General features: G+C 39.1%; 1 protein-coding gene across 1 annotated transcript; it reads right to left on the reverse strand.

Moving 5' to 3' along the window:
• Window positions 1-53: 53 nt before the first annotated feature.
• On the reverse strand, window positions 54-3421 carry pi15b (peptidase inhibitor 15b). Its single transcript, XM_064927869.1, has 7 exons — window positions 3136-3421; window positions 2850-2982; window positions 2337-2625; window positions 1746-1864; window positions 1443-1575; window positions 1115-1230; window positions 54-797 (listed from the first exon to the last, which is right to left on the reverse strand). Exons 3-7 carry the CDS (start codon window positions 2601-2603, stop codon window positions 662-664), a joined length of 771 nt encoding a protein of 256 aa, XP_064783941.1. The 5' UTR covers window positions 2604-2625; window positions 2850-2982; window positions 3136-3421; the 3' UTR covers window positions 54-661.
• Between the last annotated feature and the right edge of the window lie 11864 nt (window positions 3422-15285).

Raw genomic sequence — 15285 nt, forward strand, 5'->3', positions numbered from 1 at the left:
CAGTTGGACATTCCAAACACACTTTCTCAAGCAAGACATACAGTTCAGCAGTCTTTATTCTATAACAATGGTAACAGGCCATAGCAATTACATAAACACAAATATAAGTGACATTCAATGGTGTAAAAATATGAAGCTTCATGCAAAAAAAACAACAACATGTAATTCATGTTCTGGAAAACACTTCAGAAGTACTTACAAAAATACAGTACATCTTCAATAAAACAATATTTATCAATGTTGAAAATGCTACTGACATATGGTACAGTGAGCTGGAGTCGATCGATCCAATATACTCTTGTCTTTATAATTATGAGGAAGCTAATTAACCACTGCCTTAGTGGAGGTATTTGTAGGTTTGACCTCTGTACCAAATAGTCAATCAAAAGTCACCAACAAAAACAACATGATTGCTGATCAATACATTTGACCATCAATATGATGGTAAGACTAGGATAAGTTGTATGCTACAACATAACAATGTATGATACTCATTTACATCTCAAAACCAAATCAAATGTAGCTTATAATTCAAAATGTGTAATTGTGTAAAAAGCTACATTGTACACATAAAGTACTTGGGGGAAATACATCTGACATTTGAAGCAATGTGAAATTATGATATCTGACAGTTCATTATTAAAACAGATGTCGAAATGGTTTACTTGAACCAGTACATGTAGTTGGACGTTATTGCAGGGAAACATAGGTTGTTACTACATGAGCCTCCGTAGCTTGGTGGGCATGCTGAACATGGGATGCCAACTCTGTAGGGAGGTTCTCCTACCCAGTTCCCCCTGGAAAAGAAAGAGTAATAATGTGTCATTCTTGTTGAAGTTGAAAGATGCTCCCTTGGGCATTGAACATATCATTTTCCAACTTGAATGAATGTAGTAGTCATTTCCCATTTCACAAATCTAAAACATAATAGCAGCTATACTTTTTTATTTTGCATAAAATAGCCTTGATGCTTTCATAATGACATCAGTTTACGCGGACACCTATACATCTGTTCTCATTCGGTCTGACAATGAGTTTCTGAAATGTAAGAGAGAGGATGTCAATCATTCAGCTGTGATAAGTGGAGCTTGTTAAGGTATTAAGCAGGACTCACTTTGGGGAATAATTACAGACCAGGTATGTTGCTTGTCTCCACATGGCTCCCCAGACAACCATGTTATAGCACGTTTGAACTGCACAGCCAACTCTGTTCGTTGAAGCCCACACCATCTGAATATCAGTCAGATAAGTCTTTTGAGGATAAAAATACTTTCCTGAAAAAGAAGAAACTCCAGCACCCTGGTTATCCTGAAAACTGCACAAATGATTGAATTAATCTCGTAGAAGCAATGTTTAGGTCAATAGACCTTCATCAGGGTCTTCGTCAGGAGTAGACTACCCCAAACATTCCCACATCTGAAGTGCCTAGATGGCTACTGTACCTGAGTGTAATGTGTACACATCGGTGCAGAGCACCTCATTGGACACCTGGGGTTGCAGTCACGAGGGTATGGAAACATGTAATCGTTGACTTCGTCATACCAAGGTTTGATCAGCTGCAGAATGGAGCGATATCTGGAAGAAGCACATCAAGTACATTCATTTTGTGCCATAGTCAACATTGCATGAGGTTGGACTCAAAGAGGGCATTGCTCGGATCCCCCTCAATCTTTTAAAACAAATAGAATATTGTATCAACACGTGGTCAGTTGATATATGATTGACACATGCCAGGCTTTACATACCCCCCTGTTCTGACCGACAGGTTCTGTCCCAGGTATCTCAGTAGAAATGGTGGTCCATGTTCCCAGAGACACGTGGCTGCCCAGGCTTCAGCAGATCTGGCAAGGCCTTCATCCCACACCTGTATGTGTTGCAGACATGATAATGCATTCATTGGGATTGCACCTAAAAGTGCACAAAAACCATGCATTGTGAACTGCTCTCATAAATATCTACCTGAATTACCTTGCATGAATACAAAATGCACAAAACTTCTCATCAGTTATATGTTGATACCGAATAGAAAGAGTAAAGCTCCTTGCAATGATATCCCCCCCCCCCCAAAAAAAGAAAAAAAATTCTGTGACCATGAGCACACTGATTTTATGTAGTAAACTTATGTTTCCAGCAGGGTGAGCCATAGACCAAGCCATAGTAGGCACATGACTCATGATGCATACCTACATTTTAATTGCCAAAAAAAGTTATACAGTAAGTTTTCGGATCAAATCACAAAGACAACACTACGCCAACAAATCTCAAATAAAAAGTAGCCTACTAGTTTAGCATGTAAAACATTTTCAATTGAATCTCAATTAAAAACTTGCTCTCACCATATACTCCATATTTGCAGCAGGTGGAAAGACGTTTGCTCGGACTTTATTGTGATAGTCAAGGATGGCAAGCATGTCACTTTGTGAAATCCAGCGTTTCCGTCTAGATTTAGGGATGAGCGCAGACACCTGCGCGTTTAACGTTGAGTTCATGTCGGTGAAATTGGCTATTGAAGTGGAATTTGTCGAGTTCTGGATGAGCCATCCACTTGCTCCACTGGCTATGCAGAACAGGACCACATTGGTAAAATAGCACATGCCTCTCATTCTTCTCCAGTTTAGTCACGTACTGTAAAGAAAAACAAAGAAATAACAGTCTCGTTTGAAATAAAACAGGTAGCCTACATCACTCTGGATAATTATGTCATGCTCTTGAATAAAAACGCAAAGGTAGAAAGAGCACATCAATTCTTTAAATAACTATACTATTCAAACTATCACTTCCCTGGTTAGATTCAAAATATAACACGAACGTTTGATCCAAAATACATTGTTGAATAGCTAAGGTCTTACCCGCAATTCAGAAAGTCTCAGATGCAGCCTATTCAAAGTTGTACAATTCCCTTCTCTGCGTACACTGTTCAGTCCCTCTCACTCTACTGCGACATGCCTCTGCCTTGGCCACGGTTTTTATCATCTGTCATTGCTCAAGGAGCATATGGTAAACAGTGTCTGAGGTGTTACTGTCAACATTATATCATTTGTATGCTACTTGTAACATTGTTTATTGCATGCTTATTTATTGAAAATCAAATTGCATTACATTTAGGTCAAGTTAGGATTATATCCTTTATATTACTGTAATAGTAAGGTGTCTTCTTCATGACTTCACTTAGTTGGTTGTCAGCATCACAATACCATGCTTGTTGTTCCCGATGATATTGTATTAGTTATCAGTCCATGGTGCAGTTAACTTTCTGCTCTTATTTGAAATTGGATCAGGCTCATGCCCTTGAGCAACAAAACCTTGCCAGGAAGAGAACAAACACTGATTTAGATAGTCTCAGGTTTTCCAACTACAGTATTGCAAGTCATTTTCTGGTCTGAGGTCTCCTGTGCCTAGGGTTTCTTGTCATGTTCATTGTAATGGAAGGATTACACTTGTTCAGTGGCCAAATCTACTCCCTGGACACTCTCCCCCCTCCCCCTAGAATAAAACAAGTGCCAAGTTGAAAAAACCTCAAGAGGGTCATACATTTCTTTGCCATTTGGAAATGAACTGAAGCAAAGTGCTTCAGTGATTTACTCCATCGTTTCTGTTATTTTGCTTATTTTGCTTAGTGCTTTTGAAAGTTTTATTGGAAGAATGACATACTTGTTTTCTTCCAAATAGTGCAGTGATATAAAACTTGGCTGTTAACTCAGAGCCGTCTTTGTTCCATTGATTTAGTTAACTCAAGTTTTAATATTGCAACATCAAGAATGACAATTCATATACATCAAGGGAGCTGTGTCCTATTTTGTTGCCTGCAAAGAATAACATAAATAATACGTTAGGCTACAGCTTAGAAGAAACTAAAAGTACAGTTCAAGTGATGTTCATTCATGGTAATTTAATCGTAGCCTACCATTCAAGGCAGTGTTTTCCCTTCTGAGCCACAAGGACTTAGTTCCCTGTGTGATTGATTGTACAGTGGAGCTAGATCACTAGGCAGTAGCTTTTGGTGTGACATCATCACTCTTTACACAAGAAGAGTGTAATTAGCCGCTTGGAATAACTTCCTGTACTGGTTGAATGTTTGTTATACTATGGATTCTAAAAATCTATTCATGCCTGTTAAGATTTTGACTCTCTCCCATTGCAGCTGTTCAAGGGACACAGGATTTTGACTGTTACCATTGACTTAGTTTTGTCCAAACCAAATATATTATTTTGGATAGTTTAATTTAAGATGAAAAAATATTTATTTTAATTTTATTTTTCATTTTATGGTATTGGAGAAGTGAAGAATATTCCAGTAAAGCTGACCAAATTGGAGACACACATGAAACTATGTGGTGGTTTAAAAGTATACTATACTCTTCAATTTGCCACTTGTGCACTCCACCCAATTATATTCTTACCCATTGGCAGGGGTTAGTCTAGAACCGTAGACTTGACCATTTTGAAAGAATGAGATGTTAAAACTATACAAGCTCACATCAGTTTTGGTATTTTTGACCCATTTTGGGCTTTATTTCATTAGAAATCACAACTGCATTCACATCAAATACATTATATAAAAAACTAAACTTTTTTCCCCATCTGGCTTGTGTTTTGGTATTACCCTTAAAACATTCATATAAATGTACAATTAGTATAGACCAGTAAGATGTGTAAATATAAAAGCTTGATGCATAGTAAGGCTGTAAGCAACCCTAAATGAGATCTCCAGCTGCCAAACAAATTACAAAGTTAGAATTGAAGGGTGACCTATATAGCTTAGTAAACCATGTAATTGAGGAATGGGTTCTTCAGGGATACAATGCCTATTCTCAAATATTCCATTGTCTATTCTCAAATATTCTATTCCATTCCAAACCTCTCATGCGTTCTATTTTCACAATAATAATAAAAAAAGATCAGCAACTGGGGCAGAATGAGATTCCTCCAGGGACATAAAAACTAAGACTACTTCTGCAGTGCATTCAGAGTCCCATGCAGTCCCAATAGATCTGAACCGGTGGCATAGGCCCATCTCCCACCTCCGAGCGAAGGCGAGCTTGATTGATCCCCTTTTCTGTCCAAGAGAAACAGTCCAGTTAAACCCACAATATTTCTCTGTGGACTTAAGCATTCATTTTTTTTTTAAATATTAGAAACAGGTTTCAAGCTGTTTCAGAAGAACCAGACAGCATGGGCAAAATGCATTCTCCCAAAAGGTTGGTTTCAAGACTTACTGTAATTTGTGACTGAACTGACAAATGTAGTTTCTGTGATAACACTATCCCAATTTCATACTGAAATAAAACAATTGGAGCAAAAACTATGTTTTTGAATGACTCATATCCAATATGTTATAGCTTGACTTTCACGGTAATAAAATGGTATATTGCACATGTTCAAATTCTCAATATTATTCTATACAGAATTAGTCATATTTTGTAGTGAAATCAAGCAATCAACACACTCCTTTACGTACTGTATATTTCCCCTTTGTTGGCTTGTTCTAATTGAGATAATGGGCTTTCTATGGCTTAGTATTCTAAATTCAGGTTTGGCCTTCTCACAGATTATCGAGACTTGGCAGGCCCGTGACAGCAAACTGGCCATCAACCAAAGATGATGACCGTGAGATTGTTTTTTCAGATCCTAGGCCTGTCTTACCTCAGACCCCACACTCCTGTGGCCAGTATGTTACTCAGACGGGCAGGGCAGCTCAGCTCTATTGGCACGCACCCTCAAACCTGCTTGGCAAATTAGCAGATCCAACCCAAATGTTAATGCCAATGAAATAAGCTGCATGCCAGACAGTACAAACGGATTATTATATAATTTTATTAAACTTATTCTAAGCAAAAATGTAAGGTCTTATCATCTCTGGACAATGTTCTGGTTGATTTAACATGCTTTGCATAATGTGAGTAAACAGGTGTGGATGCTGTGGGAGGAGGACTGTGAGAATATTTAAAAGGAAAGCATCGATGGTTGGCTGCCACTCACACAGAACCAAACCTCTCAGCCAAAGCAAATCTGACCAGCTGGTGAAACACATCTGCTGGGTCGCATATATCTCGACTGTGTTGAAGCGAGCAGTACAAACAGGGTCCACTTTTGCTGTGTTGCCGTAGAATATCAAAATGCCCCTGACATCATAGTGGCCCTGGTTGTTTCCTAGAAGAGCAGATGTTTGCATTTACTGACTGACAACCTTTTCTGTCATTTCTGTTTTCATTAACCTCAAGCACAAGGATGCAACAATGATTATATGATGGAAGAACCAAGAAGAGTAAGAAATAATGAATCTCATTCGCATTGATTGTAAGCTAGCTGACAACTGGAAAAACACCCGATACCCACAGCCCCCTCCCTCAAGTACAGTTTCAAAGCCTTTCTCCAAAATCTGTTACAAGTTACAGTACATGAAAGTACTGTAAGTCTAAACTTCTTTAGTGGTTCTGAAATCACTTCCATGAGAATGAGATACACACCATTGTCCCATTTTGTGCCAGAGCCTCTCAACTTCTATAATGGGAATCAGCTGTGAATGCTGGTTGTTTATCAACCAATTGCTCCTAATAAAAACCTTTCGGATGAACAGAACAATTAGCAAAGATTTTATATCTTGTTCTTTTTTTGTTTTGAAATACAGTAGGTGATATTGGAAAAATAGTTTTTCTCTATATATTGTAATCTTGGGAGTGTTTTCAAGAGTTTGACTGTAACTCTCGTCTCAAGAAGAGGACCAAACCACAGCGTGGTACGTGTTTATGATTATTTTTTCAAACTGAACACTGAAACAAACTAACAACGTGGAAATAAAACAAAACAGTTCTGTCTGGTGCAGACACAAAACAAAACAACTACCCACAAAACACAGGTGGGAAAAAGCTGCCTAAGTATGATACTCAATCAGAGACAACGATAGACAGCTGCTTCTGATTGAGAACCACACCCGGCAAAACACAAAGAAATAGAAAACATAGAAATAAAGAAACTTGACTGCCCATCCCAGTCACACCCTGGCCTAACCAAAATAGAGAATAAAAACCTCTCTATGGCCAGGGCGTGACATTGACAAATGTTTCGCTCCAGTTATCATGGTTTTGTTATACAGTAACAAGTCAGAATAGTGAAAGTTTAAGCACTACATCCTCTGCACACATAAGAATAGATTTATTGCTTGTTTTATAGCACAGTAGTTACTTTGGTTTGGCCTGAAGCTGGACTGGGAATGCAGTGCTGTCCCAGCATAACCTCTGCATTGCTTTGTCAGTAAGGGTTACTGGCTGAGGAGGTACCCCAAAACCTTCTATCAAGTGGGCAGTTTGAAGGTCATACACCTACTGTATGAAATGCATTGCAATATGGGGGTTAGAAACTGTACACTAACATTATGATTGCACGCATATAATTCCTGAAGTTTTACTGAATCTTTAGACTTTTTTGGATAATTTGTCAAACATGGTTGATTTGATCTAATTATGGATAAATACTCTCTTTTCCATTTGGTCTACCAAATAGTTGCATGAAGATCCCATCAACTCCTTAACACACAGAAAACTATGTGTGGGAATTGTACAACTTCTTTCCTTCGATGACATACTACTGTTTAACAAGAGCTATCACTGTTTTGGTGGCTATAAAGCATCATTCAGAGGCATGAGAATCTGGCATCCTTTCGCTTTCCAAACCAGCCTAAAAAGTCTATAAGTCTTTGGTAGGAGTTGGCATAAAAACAATTCCAACATTTCCATATACAACAACTCCATGTGCCTCACAGAGAGCTAGAAGTAGCTTAGCCTTTGCTCTTTTAGCTCATATAATAGGACCAAGGGGAGTTGTGTAAGTGTATCAGTAATACCAAATCACCTATTCTAGCTGCAGGGTTGGGTAGGTTACTTTCTAAATGTAATCCGTTACAGTTACTAGTTACCTGTCCAAATTTGTAATCAGTAACGTAACTTTTCGATTACCCAAAGTTAAATAAAGGTTAAATAAATTAAAAAAAACAATTAAAAAAAAGTCTATCAGAATTCCAATCATTCCAATGCATGTTATATCCCTTGATCTTCAAGAATAGGATATGGAAATACGGAAGTATAGATTAGCCAAATTGTTTGACCTGAGCATAATCCCAAACTAAGGATTTATTAGCCAGCCCAACTCTGTTGTTTATGATTTTGTTGTCATGGAGGACTGATTGGGCTCATTGAATCGAATTGAAAAATAAATGCTGCGATCATAGAATGGTATGCATTGACCACTACTGAAAAGGGCTATTTACATGTGAAAAATGAATGCCATATGCTGCATTTGATATTTGCCTATTGTTTCCCTTTTTGTTGGTGACACTTTGATATCTTGATAATATGCAGCTGTTTAAATGGCAAATCCACAGATCAAATCAAATTGTATTTGTCACATGAGAATACAACAGGTGTAGACCTTACAGAGAAATGCTTACTTACAAGTACTTAACCAACAATGCAGTTAAGAAAAACAATTTTTTGTTGTTGAAATATAACAAATAATTAAGGAGCAACAAGAAAATAACAGTAGCGAGGCTAATATACAGGGGGTACCGGTAGAGTCTTCATGCGGGGGCACCGGTTAGCCAAGGTAATTGAGGTAATATGTACATTTAGGTAGAGGTTGAAGTGAATATGCATGGATAATAAACAGAAAGTAGCAGCGACATAAAAATGGGGGGTGGGGTGGGGGACAATGCAAATAGTCCGGGTAGCCATTTGATTAACTGTTCAAGAGTCTTATGGTTTGGGCGTAGAAGCTGTTAAGCCTTTTTGACCTAGACTTGGCTTTCCGGTACCTCTTGCCATGCGGTAGCAGAGAGAACAGTCTATGACTACGGTGGCTGGAGTCCTTGGCAATTTTTAGGCCCTTCCTCTGACACCGCCTGGTATAGAGGTCCTGGATGGCAGGAAGCTTGGCCCAAGTGATGTACTGGGCCGTACTCACTACCCTCTGTAGTGCCTTGCGGTCCGAGGCAGAGCAGTTGCCGTACCAGGCGGTGATGCAACCAGTCAGGATGCTCTCGATGGTGCAGTTGTAAAACTTTTTGAGGATCTGAGAACCATGTCAAATTTTTCAGTCTCCTGAGTGGGAATAGGCGTTGTCATGCCCTCTTCATGATTGTCTTGGTGTCCTTGGACCATGTTCGTTTGTTGGTGATGTGGACACCAAGGAACTTGAAGCTCTCAACCTGCTCCACTACAACCCTGTCGATGAGAATGGGGGCATCCTCGGTCCTCCTTTTTCTGTAGTCCACAATCATCTCCTTTGTCTTGATCACATTGAGGGAGAGGTTGTTATCCTGTTACCACAGGGCCATGTCTCTGATCTCCTCCCTATAGGCTGTCTCATTGTTGTCAGTGATCAGGACAAACACTGTTGTGTCGTCTGCAAACGTATTGATGGTCTTGGAGTCGTACTTGGCCATGCAGTCATGGGTGAACAGGGAGTACAGGAGGGGACTGAGCATGCACCCCTGAGGGGCCCCTGTACTAAGGATAAGCATGGCAGAGGTGTTGTTACCTGAGGGCGGCCCGTCAGAAAGTCCAGGATCCGGTTGCAGAGGGAGGTGTTTAGTCCCAAGGTCCTTCCAGGTGGGAAAGGGCAGTGCCCCCCCCCCAAATACACTTTTTTCACTGCTATTACTCTCTGTTTATCATATATGCATAGTCACGTTAACTATATATTCATGTACATACTACCTCAATTGGGCCAAACAACCAGTGCTCCCGCACATTGGCTAACCGGGCTATCTGCATTGTGTCCCGCCACCCGCCAACCCCTCTTTACACTACTGCTACTCTCTGTTCGTGATATATGTATTGTCACTTTAACCATATCTACATGTACATACTACCTCAATCAGCCTGACTAACCGGTGTCTGTATGTAGCCTCACTACTTTTATAGCCTCGCTACTGCATATAGCCTGTCTCTTTACTGTTGTTTTATTTCTTTACTTATCTATTGTTCACCTAATACCTTTTTTGCACTATCGGTTAGAGCCTGTAAGTAAGCATTTCACTGTAAGATCTACTACACCTGTTGTATTCGGCGCACGTGACAAATAAACTTTGATTTGATTTGATAATGGTGTTGATGTGAGCCATGACCAGCCTTTCAAAGCACTTCATGGCTACAGTCATGAGTGCTACGGGTCAGTAGTCATTTATGCAGGTTACTTTGGTGTTCTTGGGCACAGGGACTGTGGTGGTCTGCTTGAAACATGTAGATATTACAGAATCAGTCAGGGACAGGTTGAAAATGTCAGTGACGACACTTGACCAAGCTCTAACCACTAGGCTACCCTGCCGCCCCATATAACACATATGGAATCATGTAGTAACCAAAAGAGTATTGAAAAATCAAAATATATTTTATATTTGAGATTCTTCAAAGTCTCCACCCTTTTTGCCTTGATGACAGCTTTGCACACTCTTGGCATTCTCTCAACCAGCTTCATGAGGTAGTCACCTGGAACACATTTCAATTAACAGGTGTGCCTTGTTAAAAGTCCATTTGTGGAATTTCTTTACTTCTTAATGTGTTTGAGACAATCAGTTGTGTTGTGACAAGGTAGGGTTGGTATACAGAAGATAGCCCTATTTGGTAAAAGACCAAGTCCATATTATGGCAAGAACAGCTCAAAGAAGCAATGAGAAACGACAGTCCATCATTACCTTAAGACAGGAAGTCAGTCAATACAGAACATTTCAAGAACTTTTCAAGTTTCTTCAAGTGCAGTCGCAAAAACCAGCAAGTGCTATGATAAAAGTGGCTCTCATGAGGACCGCCACAGGAAAGGAAGGCCCAGAGTTACCACTGCTGCAGAGGATAAGTTATTTAGAGTTACCAGCCTCAGAAATTGCAGCCCAAATAAATGCTTCACAGAGTTCAAGTAAAAGACACAATCTCAACATCAACTGTTCAGAGGAGACTGTATGAATCAGGCCTTCATTGTAGAATTGCTGCAAATAAACCACTACTAAAGGAAACCAATAAGAAGAAGAGACTTACTTGGGCCAAGAAACACAAGCAATCGACATTAGACCAGTGGAAATATGTTCTTTGGTCTGTAGAGTCTAAATTTGAGATTGTTGGTTCCAACCGATGTGTCTTTGTGAGACGCAGAGTAGGTGAAAGGATTATCTCCGCCTGTGTGGTTCCCACCATGAAGCATGGAGGAGGAGGTGTGATGGTGCTTTGCTGGTGACACTGTCGGTTCTTTATTTAGAATTCAAGGCACAGTTAAACAGCATGGCTATCATAGCATTCTGCAGAAAATCGCCATCCCATCTGGTTTGCGCTTAGTGGGACTATCATTTATTTTTCAACAAGACAATGACCCAACACACCTCCAGGCTGTGTAAGGGCTATTTTACCAAGGAGAGTGATGCATCAGATGACCTGACTTCCACAATCACCTGACCTCAACATAATTGAGATGGTTTGGGATCAGTTGGACAACAGAGTGGAGGAAAAGCAGTCAACAAGTGCTCAGCATATGTCGGAACTGTTGGAAAAGCATTCCAGGTGAAGCTGATTGAGAGAATGCCAAAAGTGTGCAAAGCTGTTATCAAGGCAAAGGGTGAAGAAACTAAAATATAAAATATATTTTGATTTGTTTAACACATTTTTGGTTACTACATGAGTCCATATGTGTTATTTCCTAGTTTTGATGTCTTCACTATTTTTCTACAATGTTGAAAATAATACAAATAAATAAAAACCCTTGAATGAGTAGGTGTGTCCTAACTTTTGACTGGTACTGTATATATAGAATTTATCAATCCAAAAATTAATGTGGCAACTACTGGTTGCCCCTTTAAGTCTATCAAAAGTGTACAAGTTTGAGCATGTGTCCATTATGCCTATGGATTTTTTAAAAATCAGCATGAATTAGATTGAGTAATAAAATCCCCACTTTTATTCCATAGACTGGGATCCGCACTATGCAGATGCTGCAAGATTGCATTTTTCACAGGCTGTCCATTGGTTTCCAAAACTGATTGATAGGCAGCTTAAACTTCTTGAATTCAACCATTATTTGGTTCAAACACACAGTTAGATTTGTGAACATCCATCCACAACAGCCACCATCTGTAAGACTCAAATTGCTAAATGAGAGAGCAGCAGTGTGATTCACATCAATGTGCTATGTAGATATCAATAATAAGTGATATTCGTATCATAGTAGACTACACCACTTCTGTCATCCTTACCTCCAAGTGTTTCTACAAATTGGATAATCTATGGATGCCGACAGCAGTTGCACCATTGGAAGACATAGCTTGGACTGTAGTCTACAAAAGCCTATTCCTGCTCTTTTCCCGCGTTCCATCAAACACATTTGGTGTGTCATCATAGTGGTCTCTGACTTGGGGTCCGACTCGCTCAGCTGGAACAAACTTAAAGTTGCGGCTTTTCTCAATACTGATTTGAATGTCATTGAGAAAACAGGAGTGTCAAAGATTTTTCGCAAACATCCTTTCTGAATTTCAAAGTAATCCTCGAAGTAATCAAAAGTGTGCGCTGAGATTTGGGAAGCAAGTTCAGGGACAGAGTGTTTTAATAAATATAAGAAACAATGAACACAAACAACGCACCGACATGAAAACAGAGTCAATAACACCTGAGGGAAGAACCAAGGGGAGTGACAGATATAGGGAAGATAATCAAGGAGGTGATGTAGTCCAGGTGAGTGTCATGAGGCGCAGGTGCGTGAGACGATGGTGACAGGTATGCGGGATAATCAGCAGCCTGATGACCTAGAGGCCGGAGAGAGAGTATCCATGACAAAAAGTATCTGTAATCTGATTTCAATATTTTTGCTGGTAACATAACAGGTTACAGTTACTGTTTTTGTAATCCCTTACATTTAATCCCCGACCCTGCCAAGCTGTATCCATCCATGTAATTTTGAGTCGTGTTCATACAGGGCATTTTGCATTTGGTGAATGACATCATGGATTGAATAATTCCCATTAGCATTCTCCAGGAAGTGCTATCTTCAGACCTTTTGTAACTGAACCATTGAAAATCTAACAAAATCAGTTATTCAAAATCTTTAAATCGTAGTGTTTCTAAATATGTTCATAACATTCATCAGGGAGTTGAGACTATAAATCTCTCATTGTGCTCAAATGTTTAAATCTCATGCCATATATCATTGCTCAAGATCTTGGAAGAACATGAGTAGGACTGTGTCTCAGAGGAGAGAAATGATTTTATCACCATATATAGAGATATGTAAAAATAGTAGTCCTCTGCACTGCAGGTGTTTCACATTGTTGCACAGTATATTTGTTCAGTTGTGTTTTGTTAGTAAAAGTAATTCCAGTTGTTCGTATCCATTGGGCACACACTGGTTGACTCAATGTTGTTTGCACATCATTTAAATTAAATTATGTTGAACCAACGTGGAATAAATGTTGAATTGACATTATGCCCTGTGGGTACTGATGTAAGGCCTGCATTGGGCAAAAATGTAGTATGCTATCTTGTTTGGCCAATACATCTTTACATAAAATAGTACTTATGCCATTGCTTCAGCTGACAAGGGTTAATAACAACAGTTAAATGAGTTAGCAAAGTCTTACTTCTGAATACAATCCAAATATACTTAACCTACTGTAAGTTACAGCAAATAATAGGCGATTGCTGTTGTTCTGTATGCTGGAGAAGGCACGAGATTAGAAGAAGTACACTGAGTTCAGCTTCAACAATAACAGCCTGAACAATAACATCTGACATAATAGCAAGAACTTACGTTCCCCCTGCTGAAATCATTGTTTCTATAAATGTTAATGATGTAATTCACCCATGTTTATACAAGCTGATACACCAGGGGCGATAAGAAACATAAATGTCAGAGTTACCCCTGCAACTCTCGACTGTACATAAATATGAATACAGTGACTCATTATTATTGACTTCTTTGCCATGTTAACTTATTATTATATAGTATCTTCCTATCAAATTCAGTACAGGTCCACAAAAGACCACAGAGTGACTGAAAATGGTATTAGTTTCCTCACAACATTAAAGCTTCCATATACTGCCCTATATACAAGCTACTATCACATAAGCTACTACACACACAGTACATATAAATTGTAAAGAATAATAAACTAATTTTCCCTGTAAGGATATGATGTGTTCCTTCGCACCATGTTTTGCCTGTTATCTAGAAACCAAAACCTGTTGCTGGTGGGAATTCAGGCTCCCATTGTGGACTGTTAGGTAACTCATGCAATACAGGGCTATAAAGTCAGTGGCAGACTTTTATAGGAGGGGTTATATGTAATAACAATGAATCACCAAAGAGAAACATAGTGAGGCGTATTACCTGCTAAGTCTGTTTTTACATTCAAACCACATACAAACCTATGTAATTTATGGTAATAATAACAGTGTCAAATGTTGACCTGGTATCAGCTGAAACTAATCTATATGATGAGTGTCAGATAACATATTGTATAGGTCACACTTTATGCTGATATAAGGAGTTCATTTGTATAGTTTCTCTGACCATTAATCCCACCACGATAGAGGTAATAATAATAACATGGTTCTGAAACTAATTGCTTGCCAAGCTCATATCAGTTACACTTAGTTTGTAAATTTCTCATAATTGCTTAGCTGGTGTTATTGTTGGCCAGCATGTCTTTACCTCCTGATGTAGAGAGCTGTACTCTGTAGTATTACAGTCTGTAGGGATCTGTAGACCCTACAAAGAAGCATGGATTCAGTTCTAGTGATGTAACTAAAGCCAAAACCTTTACTGAAAAAGGTGAAGAGGGTCTGTTTTGCCAAAAATGGACACCACAGTAAATGCTTTGATCATGAAATACATTTGTTTGTATATTATTTGACATGGTACTGTACATCATGCCAAAGAGTCTACATCGTGATTTCTTCCACGGATTAATATTCAATCAACATACTATTGTTGTAACATGTACACACATATTTATTTTTTTACACTTTAGTCATTTAGCAGATGCTCTTATCCAGAGTGACTTACATTTTTCATACTTGTCCCCTGTGGGTATCAAACCCACAACTCTGGCATTGCAAGTGCCATGCTCTTCCAATTGAGCCACACTGATGGTATAGATTAAGCTTGGTCACATGTATTGTAGACAGTGGCATGGGAGAAAAATGGAACATGGTTGACATGCAAAGCGATAATAAATGTAAGGGTTAACCTGTCAATGGGATGCTGGTAAGTCCCCTTAGTTTGTCCCCAGTGGCATAATTAAGATCCAAAAAAAGG

This window comes from Oncorhynchus masou, chromosome 3, assembly GCF_036934945.1.
Source record: "Oncorhynchus masou masou isolate Uvic2021 chromosome 3, UVic_Omas_1.1, whole genome shotgun sequence".
Lineage (NCBI taxonomy): Eukaryota > Metazoa > Chordata > Actinopteri > Salmoniformes > Salmonidae > Oncorhynchus > Oncorhynchus masou.

What these genes read in the sequence shown, in the direction of transcription:
- pi15b (XM_064927869.1), bottom strand. Translation starts at nt 2,603, where the DNA reads ATGAGAGGCATGTGCTATTTTACCAATGTGGTCCTGTTCTGCATAGCC. An exon ending in TGTGTACACATTACACTCAG is followed by an intron (nt 1,231 to 1,442) that starts GTACAGTAGCCA and finishes ACTGATATTCAG; the next exon opens with ATGGTGTGGGCTTCAACGAA. An exon ending in GTCTGTAATTATTCCCCAAA is followed by an intron (nt 798 to 1,114) that starts GTGAGTCCTGCT and finishes TTTCTTTTCCAG; the next exon opens with GGGGAACTGGGTAGGAGAAC.